The 20,575-nt window shown below is 45.4% G+C and overlaps 1 protein-coding gene across 3 annotated transcripts in view; it reads right to left on the bottom strand.

Moving 5' to 3' along the window:
• Window positions 1-20,575, bottom strand: part of strn (striatin, calmodulin binding protein) — a 41,167-nt gene that overhangs the window by 17,500 nt on the left and 3,092 nt on the right. For all 3 annotated transcript variants that reach the window (XM_073471937.1, XM_073471946.1, XM_073471954.1), the window contains exon 2: window positions 480-583. In XM_073471937.1, the coding sequence (XP_073328038.1) occupies window positions 480-583 (104 nt within the window). The remainder of the gene's footprint in view (window positions 1-479; window positions 584-20,575) is intronic.

The following is a 20,575-nucleotide window of genomic DNA, read 5'->3' as shown; positions in this document are numbered from 1 at the left end:
TGTAAAGATTTCAGCAGGAACCAATGAGCTTGGAGCGGAGAGCCGCAGACAGGAAGTCAGACGGACCAACGTGTTGCTGGTTTGAGTCTGAACATGAGATTTCCTTAGCGTGACACAAACATTGACTTTGAACACGTGATGTGCAAAAGCTCAGTTTAAAGGCGTCGTTTGTAAAATATGGCCAGAATATGAAAGTAGTCGTTTTACTGGCTATCCTCGGCTGTAGCAAGCTGCTGTTAGCTAATTAGCTCAGTAATGTCGTAGTGTAGTGAACTGGCTGCTTTTACATCTCCAGCTGAAGCTACAGGCTGTCAGACCGTCACCTCTGAGACACACAGTGCTGTTAGGAGCTAGCTGGTTAGCATGCTAACGTCAGTAGACATCTCTGCAACACAGAACAGAGACTCTGACAGAACGTCAACACTGAGGTTTTAAGCCAGAAGTCTGTCCTCATCCGACAGACGGCTCAGTTAACTCACCTCTCCTGTTTGAGGGCGTACTCCAGCATCTTGATCCGCCTCACCAGGTCCTTCTTCAGGTTCTCCTGACCTCGTCTCTCCCCCTGCAGGAAGGCGATCTGAGCCTGGAGGACAACAGAAGAAATACTGAGCAATGAGCGACGACAACACATTAAATTTTTATTCTCTAAAATCTTTAATCAGCGCCGTCATTAAGATTCGATCCCCGCTGTGTTTTCTATTAAACACCACGTTCAGTCGATCGCACGAGGCTGAAAAACAGCAACACATGAAAGAAGCGAGAGCTTCCTGACAGAGTGGACGAGATTACCCAGACCCTCAGGGGGTCGATACCACATCTAATCTCCATTAAAACACGATGATGGTGATGAGAAACTAAAAACAAATCACTGAGTGAACAAAGCAGGGAAACAGAGTCTGGATCCAGCCGACAGGATCGTTCTTCCTCTCAGCTGTTCTCATCTTTGTTGCTGTAATTATTCACCTCGTCGATCCTCTGAGCTCTTATTTTCTCTGACAATCTAATTCCCCCGCAGAGATCATTAAACTTTCATCCAGTCCAATTCTGTTTTCGTTTATCTCTTATTTGGTGCTCAGCTCCTCCGCCGTCCCACCGAGGTTTGACTGGGGAAGCAGCAGCGGTGCTTTTAGTGGATCTTTGAAAACCGTTTGTGATTTCTCTGAGGGGAAGTGGTGTGAACGAGCACGACGGCTTAAATAACTCCATGGCAAAGCAAACAACACAGTCTCCGGTCCAACTGAACAGGAACGTACGACTACATCACGCTGATTACTTCCTCCATTAATCAACTGGTTCTCAACGTCGTTACAAATACATTCAAATTCACGTCTTTGAAGCTCGAACCATCAAATATTTACATGAAAAACCTGTTTCTCTCCCTGCAGGCGTCATCATGTTCGTCCACCAGAGGAAGAAACCACGACTTCAGACTCAGCTGTGACGTAGCTGCTCATTATGATGAAAGAAGAAGTCTTTAATCAGAGAAAGTCCTCAGAGACAGAAGCTGCTCCACACGACTCACAATATGAAGAAGGTAAAAACATGAAAAGGTTTTCACTGATCAAAGTCACCGCGAGACAGAAATGTGGACACATCAGAGGAGAGTTTGTATGAAATCAGTCAGGACACATGTTTTTCTCAGCGTTACAGAATCGAGGACTGAGTAACAGCAACATGAGTTTATAAAGTGGAGCTATAAGAAGAGACGTCTCTCCTGTCGGGTTACCCCGACGTCCAGAGGGTCACCAGGTGTTCAAGAGGTTCCCAAAGCCTCCTGGGAAATGTGACAGGAACTGAAAGCTAACTTGTGACCGACTAACACAATCTGCGTCTGATCCGTCTTAACGTCTCTGCTCAGAGCTGCGGCGGGTCGGACGTGAGGCAGCGTGGGAACAGACGGCATGTGACCGACTGAGCTGAGGTCATCTGAACCCAGCAGAGGTCATCGACTCTGAGCCGACGCTGAAGTACTCACTTTACTTTAAACATGTGACCGGTCAGCGTGATGAATTAGACACTACCTGAGTATCTCTGAGACTTTCCCTCTCTACACCTGAACTTTCTCCTCCTCACAGCTTCAAAACAGCCTCGTTACTTTAGTTTGATGCGTTTGAGGTGAATTATGGATTATTGTTATTTGGCGTCATCGCACGCCGCCATCCCAACATCACCAGACTGATGTCGACCTATCAGAGCACATCACGCACAGCAGACGCAGTGAGACGAGACAAAGACGTAAAAGACGTGAACAGACAGAGAGGGAGGCTGAATGGGGAGAAAAGTCGTGTTAGTGTCTCGTATCTGCAGAGAGTTTCTTATTTTCTCTCTTTGTTGCTGCTCGGGACGCTTTACCAACCCAACATGTGGCTGTTTGACGTCCTGGGAATGAGACTCAACTATCAACTATCTTTGTGGTGTGTTCAGGAACAGCTGGGACAAATCCTGCTGACTCTACCTTTAACTTTAATAGTCTTTGAATTATATTAATATGACGTGAGCTTCAGTTAGCTTTGACCACAAATGTCCTTCAGAGGGAGACTTTTTACTCTGATACTCTGAGTACATGTCAGAGCCTGTACTCTATTACTTTTACTGGAGTAAAGAAGCTGTATCAGTACTTCTACTTTTACCAGAGTCTGTTTTTACACGAGTATCTGAACGTCTCCTGGAGGACAGGCTGTGAGGACTGTTGTGTCTCCTGGTTAAAGGTCGTCACACAGAGATGAACACTAAATAATAATGCTGCTACTGTAACAGTGTTTGTCCTTGACCGTGAGCTTACTGTGTGTTCAGGAGCTGCTGGCTCTGCATGCAGCTGTTACCCAGCTGGATCTATGACATCAGCAGTGACATCAAACCCTGAAACCCCTCTGCTCCCCTGGGGTCCAGCCTCCCTCTCCTCCTCATGTTGATGTTTGTTTGTGTGAACAGTCACAGTAAAACCAGGTCAGCTGTTCCTTCTGCTCACGTGACTCTTCAGTCTAAAGTAGGACCCACGATACGTACGACATCACCGTGTGCACATATGCAACGGTCACATGTGGAGTGTCTACATGTGGAGATGTCTACATGTGGAGATGTCTACATGTGGAGATGTCTACATGTGGAGATGTGTACATGTGCAGATGTCTACATGTGCAGATGTCTACATGTGGAGATGTCTACATGTGGAGATGTCTACATGTGGAGATGTGTACATGTGCAGATGTCTACATGTGGAGATGTCTACATGTGGAGATGTGTACATGTGCAGATGTCTACATGTGCAGATGTCTACATGTGCAGATGTCTACATGTGAAGATGTCTACATGTGAAGATGTCTACATGTGCAGATGTCTACATGTGCAGATGTCTACATGTGAAGATGTCTACATGTGCAGATGTCTACATGTGGAGATGTCTACATGTGAAGATGTCTACATGTGGAGATGTGTACATGTGCAGATGTGTACATGTGCAGATGTGTACATGTGGACATGTCTACATGTGCAGATGTCTACATGTGGAGAGGTCTACATTTGCAGATGTCTACATGTGGAGATGTCTACATGTGGAGATGTCTACATGTGCAGATGTCTACATGTGGAGATGTCTACATGTGGAGATGTCTACATGTGCAGATGTCTACATGTGAAGATGTGTACATGTGGAGATGTGTACATGTGGAGATGTGTACATGTGGAGATGTGTACATGTGGAGATGTCTACATGTGGAGATGTCTACATGTGGAGATGTCTACATGTGGAGATGTCTACATGTGCAGATGTGTACATGTGAAGATGTGTACATGTGGAGATGTGTACATGTGGAGATGTGTACATGTGGAGATGTGTACATGTGCAGATGTCTACATGTGCAGATGTCTACATGTGCAGATGTCTACATGTGCAGCGTCGTTAGAAAGGAAGAAGAATAAAGAAGAAGATATCTCTGCTTCTGCTTTATTGATTTTGAGTCCAACAGTGTTACAGGAGTGTAATGCCAGTGGACTGCTTTTCAACACTTGGTGCCTACATTACCCACAATGCAACTGAGCCACTGAGTGACATCACTGGAGGCAGTTAATCAGACGACATGCAGCTTCCTCTGGAGCCACAAAAGGCTTTCTACTACTCTTTCCACATATACAGTCGTACTCCTGAAGCAATGCAAACACACTCCACAGGTCGGTTCATCCTCAGACTGATCCTCTGCCTGTGTGAGGCGTCCACTTACATTTAATACGTGTTAATACGACACAGCGGTGTGAAACACGGCCCACCACACCGCTTCCCACCTGATGGATCTGAACATGTTTTTACTTTGTAGCTTCACACTTCAGTCTGATTTCCATTTTTCATTAATATGAAAAACAACTTCATGGTGTCTGATGACTGATGATGAGAGGACACATTTATTCAGCAGCTGTAACTAAAGACTTACTGACCTCAGGTTTTGTGGATATGTTGTGGACTGGATACTGAATACTTTGTGTGCCAGGGCTCAGCAGTCACTCACAGATACCAGCCGCCTGAATACACCTGACTTTTCTTAATCAAGATCCATTATTGCCTGAGAGATTATCGGAAATGTTGTAAAATGCCGTCTCACAATGTTAAAGACAGTAAGAAAAAACTCCTGGATCCTCTTGTGTGCTGGAAACGTTTATGGGTTCTGTTCTGGGTTGAGACTCATCCTCCATCCAAGTTTGGTGGAAATGTGTTCAGGAGTTTTTGTGCGATCCTGCTGACAAACCAACAAACCAACAAACCAACAAAGGAACACGAGTGACAACATAACCTCCTCGGCTGAGTAGTGACAGACCGGATCAGGACCCATATTCAGCATTAGTGTGATGATCTGTATCTTGTTTGCTTGTTGTGTCTGATTGCAGATTAAACATGCAGAACTTTGTCTCTGACGCACAACCTGCTTCTTTGTTGTCACCACAACACAATCTGATTGGTTACACATCAGAAGTCACAGCCTGTCAACACTCAGTGATCTCAACCAGCAAAAGTTTATCCGTCCCAAAACCTTCTGTCTCCTCGTCCATCGGTATAATTTCCGGCACAGTTACACACAAAAATGAGAACAACTTCAGATCTGGTGAAAGTCTCCACAACATGTGAGACGCTGAAGAACCAGTTTGTGAATAAATGAATTTTTTATTGCTCTGATCGGATCAGAACAAACGCTGCAGGCTGCTGCTCTGCTCCATGACCGACGCTCGCAGCCATTTTACACACAAACTGACCCTTTGCAAACTAACCCCCAAAACACACACACACACACACACACACACACACAGAGGAGGAAGTAGGACACTCAGCCCTTCATTCATGTCGAACACACTTTATAAGTGGGTCGCTCGTCACTCGAGGCGACTGCATCTGCATTTCTCTGAGATGATGACAGTAAACTGAGACTGTTTGGAAACAGTTACGTGTCCGCTCGGGAAAAAACAAACCAACAGACGACTCCTCTCACTGCAGCGTCGCACACATTCAACTGCTGACAAACGGTTGTGTGCAAGAACAAACTGTTGCACAGCAATGTATTAATGCAACAACTGATCATAGTCGTGCTGGTTATGTGTGTTCTGGTGTGGTTTTATGACTCGGCAGCTCAAAGACGCCTCCCTGCTGGAAGATGACTGATGTGATGTAACAGAGACTTAATTTGCAGTTAATTGGTTCAAACAAAGAAAAGTTCAGGGCTGACGAGCCAGCAGCATCAGTGCTGTTGCCATGGTTACCCACAGTGTGACATACTGAACACTGAGCACAGTCTCAGATTGTTCATGATAATAACTAACGATTGTTTTCATTATTGATCAATATGGCCGTTGTTTTCTAATATAACGCGCCAGAACATTGTAAAAAAATGAACATTTAAACTTTCCTCTTCATGTTCGTTACTTCATTCAGTTTCTCTTTAACAGTTGAGACACTGTTAATCAAATTATATGCACAAAATATAATTTCTGCCTCTCAATCAAATCAAAAGACATTAGCTGAGTGTTGTGGGCTGAGAGAGTCGGTGCTGATCCAGACCTCCTGGAGGAATAAACACCTGGAGTCTCATCAGGTTCTGTTCTGATCCAACGGGAGGAGAGCTCAGAGATTACTTTGTAACTTGTGGGATTAAAAAGTGGATTTATCTTCACTCCTGTTTATCAGCCTGACTGCAGCAGTGATCCGGAGGTGACCTCCACTGTCGGGTGGTTCTGTTCTGTAAAGTTGACTGCTGACTGGAGCTGGAGGGGAAATGGACTTTACTTCATGAATGTAACGTTACAGAGAGGAGACAGAGAACCAGAACCAGAACCAGAGTCTCTGCTGGGTGCTGAGTTTAGTCAGAGGTTGACCTGTTGCTCTTTAGCTTATAGCTAATGTACATTAAAGTAATCAGGCTGTTTGGGGCGAATAAACCCAGATGATCCTGAAAAGTTTTCTTCACGTTGTTTTGTCTCGTTCTCAGACTTCGTTCCTCGCTCTCTGACTCTCCTGAAGTTAAAGTGACAGGCGACCAAATGAAACGTTACCTTGAACCTTGTTGGAAAACATTTGGGATAATGTGAGAACACAACTCAACAACACACAGAACAAAGGTCGAGTCATTTTTAGACGTTTTAAAGCAGAAATCTTACATACTTTATCTTTAATGGGCCACAGATTTGATAATTTATGTTCCATTTGTTAATTTGCGATTCAAATCATTTCTTCCTGACAGCAGTGAGTTTTATTGGTGACATCATGCTGCAAAGAAAAACGCCAATCAAATCAAACATCTCAGATTTAGTTTTTCCTGGTTCATGATGTCTGTCGGTGTTCGGTCCATGAAACAACACGTGAAGCACTTTTTTTTAGACAAACTGAATCGAGTTCATCGAGTTCGTTCGGATTCACTGAGATCGTTCGACTACATCGTCTGCGTCCTGTGATGCTCCTTCGTCTGTTGCCATGGCGCCATGAGGATGACGATGAACTCTGTGGGTTGGGTGATGTTTAACAAGGCTTTGGTGTAGGAGGGCATCTGCAGCACGTCGGGGGCGTCTTCGCTCATAATTATAGATTTTACTGACACATCTGAATGTCATGTTTCAGCAGCAGCCAGTGAAGTGCTCGACGGTGAGCAGAGCTCAGTGTAACAGCAGTGAAAACAAATCCATACCAGAGGTCGCGCTGTGACAACTCGGGACAATTACGAGTCGTTCCAACGATTTTCCATTAAAGCACTTTGATGACCTCAAACTGCTCTTCTTCTCTGGTTGAGTCACGCTGTTTTCCACTCTGGTTTCCACTCCATCACGGCTGAAAATCATCTGATGCAGTGAATATGTTAAACAGGTTGGAAAGTACATTCTGCTGTAAACCAATTCCCTGATGCTCTCTGCCTATTCGAGTATTCACATCTAAATCCCAGGATGTGAAATCCCATCAGAGAGAGAGACAGCTCTGAGACAAAACACCAGATCATCTGATCATCAAATCTGTTAACACAACCAGAATTACTGCAACAAGGAGCCAGAGGGACTTCTTATCTGGATCCACACTAGAAGTTTACGGGGTCTTCTCTGAGCCGAGAGTCTCCTTACTGTCCTCAGGAGCCAAAACAAACATGGAGAAGCTGGTGGAGGGGCTCAGAATAAGTTCTTCTTCTATCTATTCAAAACCACCCATGACTAAATATCACATCACTTCCCGGGCGTCTGATAAAACTACCGACAGAACAAAAGACGGACGAGAATAAATCCTCAAACTTCAGCAGAGCACTTTGAGATGGCTCAGATCTGGAAGAGGAGCCGTCTGACAGGGAGGTTTAACTCTCAATCAAAGTCAAACTGGGTAACCCACTTGTTAAAAATTCCCATCAGCCTTCCCATCTTTTATAGAACGAGTCGGTGCTCCACATCAGACCACAGAGGGAGCAGGACGGGCTGCACAGCTTATCATCATTTGAAAAACTCGTATTTCTGTGGGTAAGAGTGAAATAAATCTACTTCTGTGGTGACTCGACAGAACTTGTGAAGTTTCACACTTTGTACTGGTTGTGATTTCAGTGTATGAAGCTGTGGAAACACATCGTTAGTGTCACACTGAGCTGATGATTAAACACAACTAACATGAATCCAATGAAAAGGACAAACAGCACATCACTCAGCACTACTTTCTGGGTTTCTACCAGTGTGAGGACGTGATGTGGTCGTATCACCGATCGTAAAGAAGAGGCTGTAAGCTGAGAAAATGTCCCAGTGGCTACAAAGCAACAACGCGCCTACAATGAACATGTTAGCAAACAGTTTCTTATTTCCCAGCTGCTCACAGAGCGACATGATGGTTCATTTGGAGTCTCAGTCCATTATTCTCTCTCTTTTAGCTCCGTGTTTGGTCTCCACTACCTCCGCAGGGAAAGATCTGTGTCTTTAGCTGCTAAATGCTCCACTATGTTCACCAGCTGGTCTCTTACTATAGCTAGGCAATGTTAAAAAAAATTACCGATACTGATATCATGACTTTTGTTCCTGAACCGTCTCTAGGCGTAACGAGCAGTTTTCCAGTCGCCAGCAGTCTTAGATCTTGGCACAGTCTGCACGCTGCATGCTTATTGGTTCACTGCTCTGATGAGATTAACTCCTATTATTGAAATTCAGTATCGACATTTTTCAATTCTCAGCCACAGTTGAAGCACAAAAATCCAGAAGAAACGATGAAATAAAACAATCAGAGCGAGTCAACAACATCAGGCAGGTGTGACGCTCCTCAGGTGGTAACTGTGCCTGTGTGCTGCTCAGCAGGTAGTGAACAGTGGCTTTTTCTTTAAAACGGCACCGTGAGAGCGACAGCGAGGACAACATGAGCTGAAACTCACTATAAAGCTCTGCAAAGCCGGGAGGAGCTGCCGATTCAGCTGATAATCCTCTGGAGGTTCATCAGACGACCCCCCAGTGTCCTCACGTCTCTCACGCCGCCAGTTTACATATGTTTATATAATACTTATAGAAAAGTATTATAACTTGATTTTTTATGAGCGACTCAGAGGTTTATCTTCTGTTGTTTCACGCCCGGCGGCTCTGAGGTTCATCTACAGTCCTCTGAGCTGCTGGCTGCTCTCAGAGACGACGTGTCGGACTACACAGTCTTACTTTGTCTTCTTGAAGATAACGGGGATTACAGGAAGATTAAACTGCGTCTGCTTCAGCTGCCCTCAATACAGGAAACACCACCCGACAGGAAGACGACACATCAGCTCTGAACTACAACTACAACAAAGCTCTCGTTGTACACTCTCACGCCAAACACTCAAATGTTGCAGTCTGCATTCATCATCAGTTCTTACTCGGGATGTTCATAAGTACTTGAAGACGAACATGTATTTGATGTGTACAGTCGTGTTGTAAGAGTTGGGTTGATGCCTCAGATGGCTCATGGAGCTCCGACCCCTCCACCGCTGTTACATCGTGTTTTAAAGCCTCCTCCCCACCGGACAGCGCTCATGATAAGGATTCCCCAGGGACAGTAAACACCACGTTGTGCTAGTAAATATAGCCGCTACATGCCCGATCAGGCATGTGGCAAAAAATAATGAAACATCGTTTTTCCTGCAGCGAGGAGCGAGGAAGTCTGTTCCTATTGGAGGAAGCAGAAACTGACTTTGGTAGCTGGTGACTTCTCTAGAAATTTGTGGGACGACAGTTTTTCCTGAACCTGATTTAATTCCTGTATAAAATCAATATCCACTACTGAGCGTTCCCACACAGCACGAGCCTCCGAGGAGCTGCTGCCGGTATCTTCACCTCTGAGAGAAGCTGCAAGAAACAAGCAACAGCTCGGCGGTGCTGGACCGGCAGCGTGGGAGGAAACACAGCTGAGCACAGAGAACAAACCGACAGAACGACTTCCAGAGAGATTACAGTGACACAGGTCTGACGTGACCGTACTAGAGGTGTCGCTGCTCACAGCTGGGCTGATGTGGTGTTTAATGGACTGATTCGTCAGGTCGGCAACACTCCCGAACCAAAGAGAGCATGAGAACATACCCAATGTTTGGATGCATCTCTTTGTTTTCACGTGTTTTACTTCCTGCATGTGATTCAGTCTCTTCATCTAGTTTGGAGAATACGACTCCATCTTAAGATGTTTCGGTGGAAAGCAATGAGAGCACGTTGTGATGAGGTGCAGACTGCGATTGTAACGATATGCTGGTTTCAAACCTGACCACTAAATCCAAGAGAAAGTGATCCTCTCCTGTGTTTCCTCCACTGTTATGAGGCCTCGATGCAGCGACGCGTGAGCCACATGAAAGTCAAATCAATGTGAGGAGCATCAAACTAATGAACTTTCACCAGATCTATTGTTTTGAAGTCAGACTCAAGTTCTTTAGCAGGTTTTATCATTAAGCTTTCTGTGTGTTGTTTATTCCTAAGAAGCTTTTCCAGCATTTTGTACAGATATGGTTTAATAACAGTCTGAAAACATGTGAAACTGCATTTCTTTGGGTGGAAAATATGACATTTTCTTGGGGGAGATCCTCCAAAACAATTACAGCAAATACGTAGCGTAAATTTTTAAAAACACTTGTTCTTTTCCTCCTCCAGCTTAGAAAAAATTCCCATTCACACCAACTGTATTTAAAAATGTCAAGCACACACCAAAACAAGATATAACCTCGACCGTAAGGACACGTTGGCCAATCAGCAGCCTGCCAGACACAAGCCATCCTGTCTACACATGAACAGTGAAAACAGCCTTTCTGAATATCTAATATCTCTGTTTTCAGTGACCTGAAACGCTGTTAATGTGTTCATGAAGACATAAAGCTGTGCACGTGTGGACAGGCCTACACAGACCGACACCAGCATCGTGACCTCACCAACACAGAAAGCAAACAGACTTTGTCAGGACGATCATGTGATCGTGTTACCGTCTTCACTTTGAACTCATTCTAACATGCAAACAACAAAGTCTCTGAAATGAATCCACAGACTATGAGCAGTGACGTAACACATGTAAGTTGCAGTAAATGAGCTAAAAACCTGTAAAAAGGACGAGGAGGGCTTTAAATCTCTGTGTTCACAACTACAGTCTAAAGATAAAGCAACAAGGTCACACGGCTGTCTTCATAATACAGTCATCTGAGCCTCTATAACCCAATTTAACCATACGAATGACAGCCCGCCAAAAAAACACATAATATGCCCGACGACTGTGTGTGACCCGTCGCTGAAGTCGTATTAACGCTGCGCCAAGACGACCGCAATATTTTGGGACACAAAGGAGAGCCCTGTGGGAGGGGGATTTCCCACCGCTTAAATGTGGAGCAGTGAGGGGATTATTCTTCCAGGGAGCCGGAGAGGAGGAGATGAAGAGACGGGAGGATAAGCTGCTGAGCGAGCGGGGGTGGTGGTGTCGGGGGGAGGTCGCTCTGATAAACTCCGTCTCCAGAGAGCCGGATCTTTGCTTTCGGGGGAAACGCTGGGATTTCACCCAAAACTGTGGAGCTGCCAGCGAACAATAAAGTTTAAAGTTCAACACTTTCTTTCCCGACTGCAAACCATCATGTTCGTGTGCTCTGTCCAACAGAACATCGCTTCATCTAAACAGATGCTGGGTGGCATCTGGAAAGTCTCTGCAACAATGATGGGAAGTCTGAGATCCACATTTCAGCTTATTAGAGACATTTGAGCTTCAGTGGACCCTGAAGATGAATCATAGTCGTTTGCAGCAGTTCTGTTCTGGAGAACGAAAGCTTTAAAGCAGACGCAAAGTGAGAGAAACATTTGGGTCGGGCGGTCCACTGGTGTCATCGCCGTCCCGTCATGACCATCATAAATTGCAAAAAATGTGTGTTAATGTGTTATATTCTGTGTATGTGACAATATCGGCCAATACATCAGTACCACAATGTTTAAAATCCGATCTAAAATCCGCCTTCAGCTCGTTCCGGTAACAAGCTCACATTCCCCCAAACCTTCCCTTCTTCTTTATTCCTATTTTGCAAAGGAGTCTTGGCACATCAGAGCGTTGCTGGCATCACCACTACGCCAAAGTCTACAGCTCTGCTTTGACAATGGAGGTGAAGAGACGGAGAGAAGCAGGGGAGGTGTAAATGAGGCAGAGGATGATGGGAGGAAGTCTCCTGATATGATGCCCAGAGGAGCAGAGATCAAGCCGGAGACGGGAAGAGAAGCGAAGGCGAAGGGGGAAGGGAAGTCTTTGGGATGAAGAGGAGTAGTGACGGCGTGACGAAGCCCCTTACCCACTCGCTTCGTGCCCCCGGGGAGCGTCGACGACACGAGCGCTCCTCCGAAGCCGACAAGACTTTAATTAGAACAACATAAAGCCTTCAAGAGCAGAGCTGAGGAGGAGGAGGAGGAGGAGGAGGAGGACAAAGAAAGTACTCTTCAACCATCCGGTCCGTCTCGCCTCAAACTCATCGCAGAACGTCTGCAGAGAGCTTCAGGAGTGCCACCATGTTACGAGATAGTAACTACAATAATCTGAACCAGTTTATGACCCCATTTTAGGATGTGAGGACTCGTACTCCACAGTGTTCGAGGCTGAAAGACAACATCATCAGCAAAAGACAAAAGCTTTTCCAAGAGGTTCAGCAAAGCCTGATGAGGAGCGTCATCGTCCATCATCCACCAAGTGATGCTCATCACATTCACAATGGTATTCAGCTGTGTTAACAGCAAGAGTGTCACGATTCACCAGTTCCCCACGTTTCCCATTGTTAGACAGTCACATCTGGATGAGACCAACCCATCATTGGTTTTATGTCCTCACAACTGTCATTTACATTTTCAAACTCTTCTTTAAAATGTAGAGTCCGACTGATACTTGTTTTTTTGGGACTGATGCCAATATCAATATTAGTGACTGAAATATTTGGATATCAACAAATGAGCTGATAAACACGGTTTATTTGTGATGAGCCCTCAAATGTGGTTCTCAGACACTTGGAGACAGGATATTAAGAGTTTAACATTAAACTTTTTGCAGGTTAGAGTTCAACAACAAACAACCAAAGATAGAAATTCAGTTTGTTTTTCAGTTCAGTTTCTCAAATGTGTCTAGAGTGAACCCTCTTCACCAACATACCAATACAGGATCTCTGAAAGGTCTCTAACGGTACCAGTCAGCTGATCGTCTTCATCACACAGGAGAAGAGTCTGGAAGTGACGCTGCAGGCTAACGCTAAGCTAGCTGCAGGCTAACGCTAAGCTAGCTGCAGGCTAACGCTAAGCTAGCTGTGGCCTCTTTGAATTGTTGTTTTGTGCAAGTAGGCGATGCAGAGTGAGAAATTACTGGGCGAACAGCTGATCCTGCTTCTCATTTCGATTATCAAAACTGAAAGCTCATTTTGATCAAACATCTGGAGGTTTTTTAATAATATCATTAATGTGAATGTGGAGGTTCGGTCCAGATTCAGGCAGCAGCCAAACGTCAGTTGTCACAAGGTGCGATACACCTTTTAATGACTGGAAGATCATTTCTGATTCATATTTTAGTCTATAAAACATCACACATGACAACATGTCCATTAAATCTGCGACCCAAAACCCCAAAAATGTGAAATATTCCCAGCAGCTGATCTGAATCGATCCAGTCTCAGTGGCTTCAGAGATATTTCTCCTCGACTTTGAGGCTTTCAGCAGAAAGCTGACACCGTGTGGAGCGACTGTTATTATCCAATCGTGTTACCATCATTATCTCTTCTGATAAGCACCCTCATTAACTGGATCTAATTTCAGCACTTCAGCGTACGCACATTACCCACTGAGGCTGAGGCAGGCCGGGATCCCTGCTCACTGGATTTAATGGAGGCAGTCACACACACACACACACACACACACACACACACACACACACACACACACACACACACACACACACACACACACACACACACTCACACACTCACACACACACACTCAGCGTGGAGTTTATAAGTGTCAGGCGTAGGTGGTATCTGGGGTGAGTGCAGCAACACAAACACACATACACTGAATTCTTCTGCTTTGATAGTGTGAGTGTGTGTGTGAGTGTGTGTGTGTGTGTGTGTGTGTGTGTATGTGTGTGTGTGTGTGTGAGTGTGTGTGTGTGTGAGACAGAAAGCCTGCCAATCCTCACTCACTGCTGAAAGTATGTGTGTGTTTGTGTGTCACTGTGTGGGTGTATTGTGTACTGTGTCAGGCGTGTGTGTGCAGAACAAGCAGGAAGGCTGAGGACTTTTCTCTTCGCACTGATACAGTACTGTGTGTGTGTGTGTGTGTGTGTGTGTGTGTGTGTGTGTTTTCTCTGCAGGGTTGGGCCGATGTAAAAATGTTCAGACCGGTTTGATCATAAGCTAAATATCGGACCGGACCAGTAATACCAAACTTTACCAGCAGGTGTCGCACCAGACTGAGCCGCTACAGAGTGGAACTGGAACATAATGAGCCCATGAACCAAACCATGATCCACCATGACAGCTGTGACACACACAACATCCCTGCAACTTAACTTCTGCTTCCTGTCAACTTTGGGAGGTCAAAGGTCATCAAACGAACCCACTACCTCACCTGAGACAAGGTGGAGCGACGTCACCTAAACACACACGGTACGGTTGTATGTGGGTCAAGTGTTGCGTTCACTGACCATATCATCATACATCCAAATATCACTACGCGTGGACGATATCGAACAACACAGGTCGCTTCGTGTCGACTTCCAGTTCTTACAGCTACGTCATGTATTCGTTCAGCTGTTGGGACGAATGTTAAGTTAGCTTCTCGTAGCAAACACAGCTGTTCAGCAGTCACCATAAATGCATCTTCAAGCCAAAACAACAGTCATGTACTGGATTAGTTGATCAGATTGAAACATGTCCGGCAGTAGTTTTAGTTTCAGAGCTGCAGGCAACAGGCTGCACACCTCCAACTCCTCAGTGAAGTAACCAACTCCTCGTCCCTCCTTAACGTCGTCAGGTTTCCTGTTAGCATCGCGTTTAAATCTGAATTACTGCCAAACCTTCTGCCATCATGTCGTCAGTCAACCCTCCTGACTGCTGCTGCTACAACTCTGTAGTTGTGTTGTGTTTTCTGCTTCAAGGTAGTTTTCTTGTCTTGTATCGTCTCCTCTCTAGATGCAGATGTATCAGGATGTGTCCTTTGACCTGACGCAATAAACATTAAATAAGAGCAAAACAAGCCGGAAACAACACTCTACATTATTAATGGTCTTGACATGGCCGGTGGGTGAAGCCCTCAGGACTTCTCCTCCCTCTTCTTCATCCACGTCCACTTTGACCTGCATCAGTACTGCGGCTCAGCGTCGGGTTTGTTCTGGTCAGAGGAGGTCAAACATGAATTGGGTCATCAGTCTGACTCAATCAGTCATCAGAGCATCGCAGAGTCTGCTCATGGCTGCTGTGCTTTTAAGATGTCCTGCAAGATGTGAGCCTAACTCACGCTAAACGCCAAGTCAGATCCACGAGCGTCCGGACGAACCCCGCCGGCAACACACACAGGAAGTGATTCACCACCAGAGACGAGTCGCCTTACAGGCACGATCATCCAGAGACGCCAGAGACACCAGGACAAGCCTCAGGTTCTTCTTCACCATGATAACGACACATCTGCAGTTTATAGTTTTATTTGATCGACCTCTTCTTTCTCACTTTCACTCTGTGTCTTAAACTTGACTTTAGCTCTGGGGAACCGACAGTTGAGCAGTACTGGGTAGTTTAAAACCTCCAGCTTGATAATGGATTAGACTTGACTGAATTAAACCGGGCCTTAGGCGGAGATATGTTCTAGATAGGCGGTTCTAGTTTACTTATATACTTTGCTGGTACTGCAAATATGAGTCTAATGATAGACGAGGACATGAGGGGAGACATCAGCCACTGTCCCGCCTCCAAAGTCTCAAAAGTCAGAAGACATATGACCTCATTAATATTGTAATTTAAATTCTCAGTTTGAATTTCTTCTCCTAAACTACACACTGCTCCTTTAAAACTCCACAGCGTCTTTGATTAAGAAGTGTGTATAAATGTGATGAAGCATTTTGACACTCAGCAGTTCTCAACACTCGATTGTACAACTCACATCACCAGATATGTGTCAACATATCAGTGTTTCCTGTTAATGACCTAGACTGTAGTTTCCTGCCGCAGTCTCATTTGTCGCACCACAGTTTCATAATAAACCGAAAATATGTTTCATATCTCAGATCTGTAACTGTGATAGAAAACAGAGGTTATTCTTCATGTCTGCATGTGATTAAACTTCTCATTGAACACGTGACGCTGGAGAAGCTGGAGGTGACACAATGTCCAGAGATAAAGATCTTCTGCACACTTCCCTGTTTTTCTTTACTCTGTCAACATCAGTTTCTGGCTGCAGTGTGACTGGTACAGTACTGAGCAGCGGTGCTGGCTGCGTCCTGTCCCGGTTCATGTGGGGCTGAGGGGAGAGCCTGTTCATGTCAGAGGAAACCTTGGCTGAAGGCCTGGTTAAACAAAGCCTGGTCACAGCGCTGAGGCGTGGCTCGGGTGGCATTCGCCCCGGCAGCAGACGCCCATCTGAAAAACAAGCAGGTGTGCATGCCATTCCTTATACGGCAGCAGCTTCACACACACACACACACACACACACACACACACACACACACACAGAGAGACAAAAAGAAAAGAAAGAAAGAAGGAGTGTTAAAGAAGAAGGAGTGAAGGAACGAGGTCGAACCTCGAGGGCCGGCTGACGTTGTTGTTGTTGTTGTTGTTGTTGTTGTTGTTGCACAGAGCCGGGGGGGGAGGGGGGGGGGGGTCAGGCCTTACATAAGACACTCTGACTTTCTCTCCTCCTCATGCGTGTGCGTTCACACTGTCGCCTCCAGCTGCATCATTCAGACACAGAGCGCTGGGATGGTGCTGCTGTGGGGTCAGTAATGACGTGTCAGCTCTCTGGTATGAACGTCCACCACACAGACGGACCGACGCTCCGTCAGGGGAAACGTCAAACACAAACAGCCTCCGTGGTTTAATCAGGTAACAATGTGTCTTTACCCCAAAAAACTACAACACTACACAAACCATGAGCAGCTAGGAAGTCTAAATACACAATGATCAAGACACCGAGCTCGAGACTAGACAGAAGGTTTCTGGGATGAACAGAGCGTCCAGCACAAAAGTGTAACTGTCACTGACAAACTGAACCGAGCGCGTCTTCTCATGTTGTTACCACAGTACGAGGCCTAAGACAGTGACGTGTTAATATCTGGAGGGACGCATGTCGCACACACTTCTCCACGTATGAATTCTGATTCGCGCTGCCGGCTTCATCCATTCACACAGCTGCGTCCGGCCTCTGCTGCGGCTCTGTTACTACCTCCGGAGTCGGATCAGAGCCGGCGTGAAACTGTCCTCCCATCCCACCTCTGTAGCTTTCACACAGACAGCGAGGCAGAGGGAATGGGAGTGTGGATGGAGTCAGAGAGAGGCTGGCAAACTACCGTCTGAACTCGCCCGTTACTCTTAAAATAGTTTATTAGATGATTGCATCCTTTCCATGATGTCTTTCCAAGCTGCGTCCCCGATGTCATATTGTGTCAGTTACTACTTTAATTTCCTGCTGTCTTCATCAAACCTGTTGTTTATTTCAGTGTGTGCACAGTAAATAAATGTACTGAAGTACTTTTCGATGTGGAGGTCAAAGTATTTTGAAGGCTTATACTTTTAACTACAGATGATAAAAAGGTCAAAGAAAACACATTTTGATGAAGGGACAGTTAAGACTGTGTTTTGGGACGAGTGGTGGGAAGAGTTAGTGTGGAGGTCCGGTCCGAAACGTTCCTGTTCACAGTATTAACACACAGACGCTGATCTGAACGACACAGCGCAGCCTGAACACACTGACTGTCACCAGGCTGAACACAGATTGTGAAATAATGAAATAATGTGTATAAAACATGTGCAGAGCTGCAGAGCTGCACAAACAAGCTGTGCAGGAATGTGAACAATGTGTCAAACCCTCTGCACACAAACACACACACAGAGCACATCTGTGTGTGTGTGTGTGTGTGTGTGTGTGTGTGTGTGTGTGTGTTAATTAGTAAAGGGATCAAGATAAGAGCAGCATCAGTCAACGCTCCAGCAGAGACGCTGCTCATCACATCCCTCACTACCTTCACCCTGACAGCTCGTCGTGTTCAGGAAGCTACAAGGTGCAAAACCATAATAATTCATCCTCCACGACATCTGTGATCTTATGTAACTCACAGTTTTCTCCTTTTAATTTTCGCTCTCTCATCAAGTGTTGGCCTGCAGGAGGACCTCCCTCCGCTCTGTTACCGTCCAACACTCTGTGTTATCACAATTACATCAGCTGACGCTCTCATCCACACGGACTTCCTGACAGAGGAAGTCTGGAGGCTTCAGCTCCGACAGCATCAGAGGACGCGATGAGTGAGGAGGAGATGTGATGAGCAGATTCTGGCCCGTCAGCACCTTTGTTCTCTGATATACAAACTGTTTCTGAGATTATAATGCAGAAAGAGACGTCGGGGGATTTATAATTATTACGTGGACAGTGAAGTTCACTGTTAAACTCTAAACTGTGTCGCCTCTGTTGAACATCTTCGTTTGAAAACTACATTTAAAGTATTATTTTAAAAAAATGGTGTAGATCATCCGACATATCGACATCAGAATGTTTGACTCCATAAAATCTTCATCAGCCCCAAAAACCCAGTATCAGTCAGCTGCAGGGAGGAGGTCAAAGATCAGTGCCAGTTACCATATATATACACAAACCAGCCAGCTTAGCATTAGCCTGCAGCTAGCTTAGCGTTAGCCTGCAGCTAGCTTAGCATTAGCCTGCAGCTAGCTTAGTGTTAGCGTGCAGCGTCACCTCCAGACTCTTCTCCTGTGTGACGAAGACGATCAGCTGACTGGTGCTGGAGGAAACTCTGACAGCGTCGGACATGTTGGTTTATTTATTTATTTTTTTTAATCAGAGATCCTTTATTGATTTGTCTGTGAAGAGGGTTCACTCTGTTAAAGAATTCAGTTCCTCAGATCTGTCCGAACTGAATTTCTCTCTCTTGTTGTTTCCTGATCACTGAAGCTGGTTGTTGTTTATTTTGGTGAATATTATTTGAACTAACCTGCAGAAAGACGCCAGGATAAAGTTGTAAAATCAATCTTCTTAAAGAAGAATCGAAAAAAAAATGTTTACACTGAAAATCAAATCAAATTGTGACAACTGTGACACTCCTGTTCGTTTAATTAACACTGATACAAGGAGGTCTTCTTGTTGAATGAAGAGCAAACATGATGGTGACGATGTACCTTTAATTCATCAGGTGATCCAATCACACACACCATCCTCTGTGTGTGTGTGTGTGTGTGTGTGTGTGTGTGTGTGTGTGTGTGTGTGTGTGTGTGTGTGTGTGTGTGTCCTCCTCTCTGCTGTGTATTTTTAGCCGCGGTCGGAGAGGAAGGAAGCGGAGCGGCAAACATCCTCCCGAGCCCGAGTGCTGGATGTGTAACCCACTCACAGAGCTCACGCATGACTTCACCTCAATGTCGCATCCCAGCAGGAGGCCAGAGACACGATCACACTGATCAGCTCTGTTACAGCTTCACACACAGCTTCAACTCTGAGCAGCTCTTCTTGTTAGTTTGGATTCAGCTGGAATAAACCAGTTAAACAAGCAAACTATAGCTCCACGTAAGAACAATGAGGTGAATTATTATAGAAATCGCAACGTGTCAGGTGTAAAATCGAAACCACAGCAGCTGCAGAAGGTCGGATGATATAATGATGTCCTGTGGAGCTGCAGAGAGGTCCTGACCCGCAACTCATGTTTGTTTGGTGTCGGCATGATTCCCACTGACCGGCACGCTTCGCAGCTTCCACCGTCGCCATGGTAACGCTCAAATCAGTATTCACCGGCGCCAAATGTTATTTTTTGGAGCTCCCGTCCTGTTTGTCACTTTAAAGCCAGCGAGCGTTGACGAGAAGACGGGATAAACTGTCATCGATAACCTGAAATAAACATCAGGACGTTGATGTGAGTTCTGTTCGCCTGTTTCCTCGACGTCTCTGCTGATGTTAATAATCTCACAGGTGCTGTTTCAGCTCGGACATTAAAAATCTCCCCCACATTGACTTTTTATGTGGAGCCTGGTGTCCAGCTGCAGATGTGTGTATGTACTGATGTACGTACAGTTTGCAGTTTCTAACATCAGTGACTCATCAGCCGTCTCCAGAACGTCACCTCGAGGAAACTTGTGTGAGAACACAACTCAACAACATGAAGAACAAAGGTCGAAACATTTTAATGACGAAATGTTTCAGATTACATCTTAAATTGAGCTCCATTGTCGCCTGTCAGCTGATCAGTTATAAGAATTGTCTTTGCAGAAATGAAAGATTCCTTGACGTCGGTTATAAAGTTAAAAAGTGATATTTTAGTGTTTCACTTGTTTGTTCTGTGACACACTTCACTCTCAGTGGATTCATGCACCTGCATGTCTTCACCTGTATCCCTCTCTAACACTGAGCAGTGTGTTGCTGAGGTGTGGTGAGCAGGTTCTTCCCGTCT

This window comes from Pagrus major, chromosome 1 (assembly GCF_040436345.1).
Source record: "Pagrus major chromosome 1, Pma_NU_1.0".
NCBI lineage: Eukaryota > Metazoa > Chordata > Actinopteri > Spariformes > Sparidae > Pagrus > Pagrus major.
The sequence above is the reverse complement of the archived record's forward strand: the minus strand, read 5'-3'. Positions and strand labels throughout refer to the sequence as shown.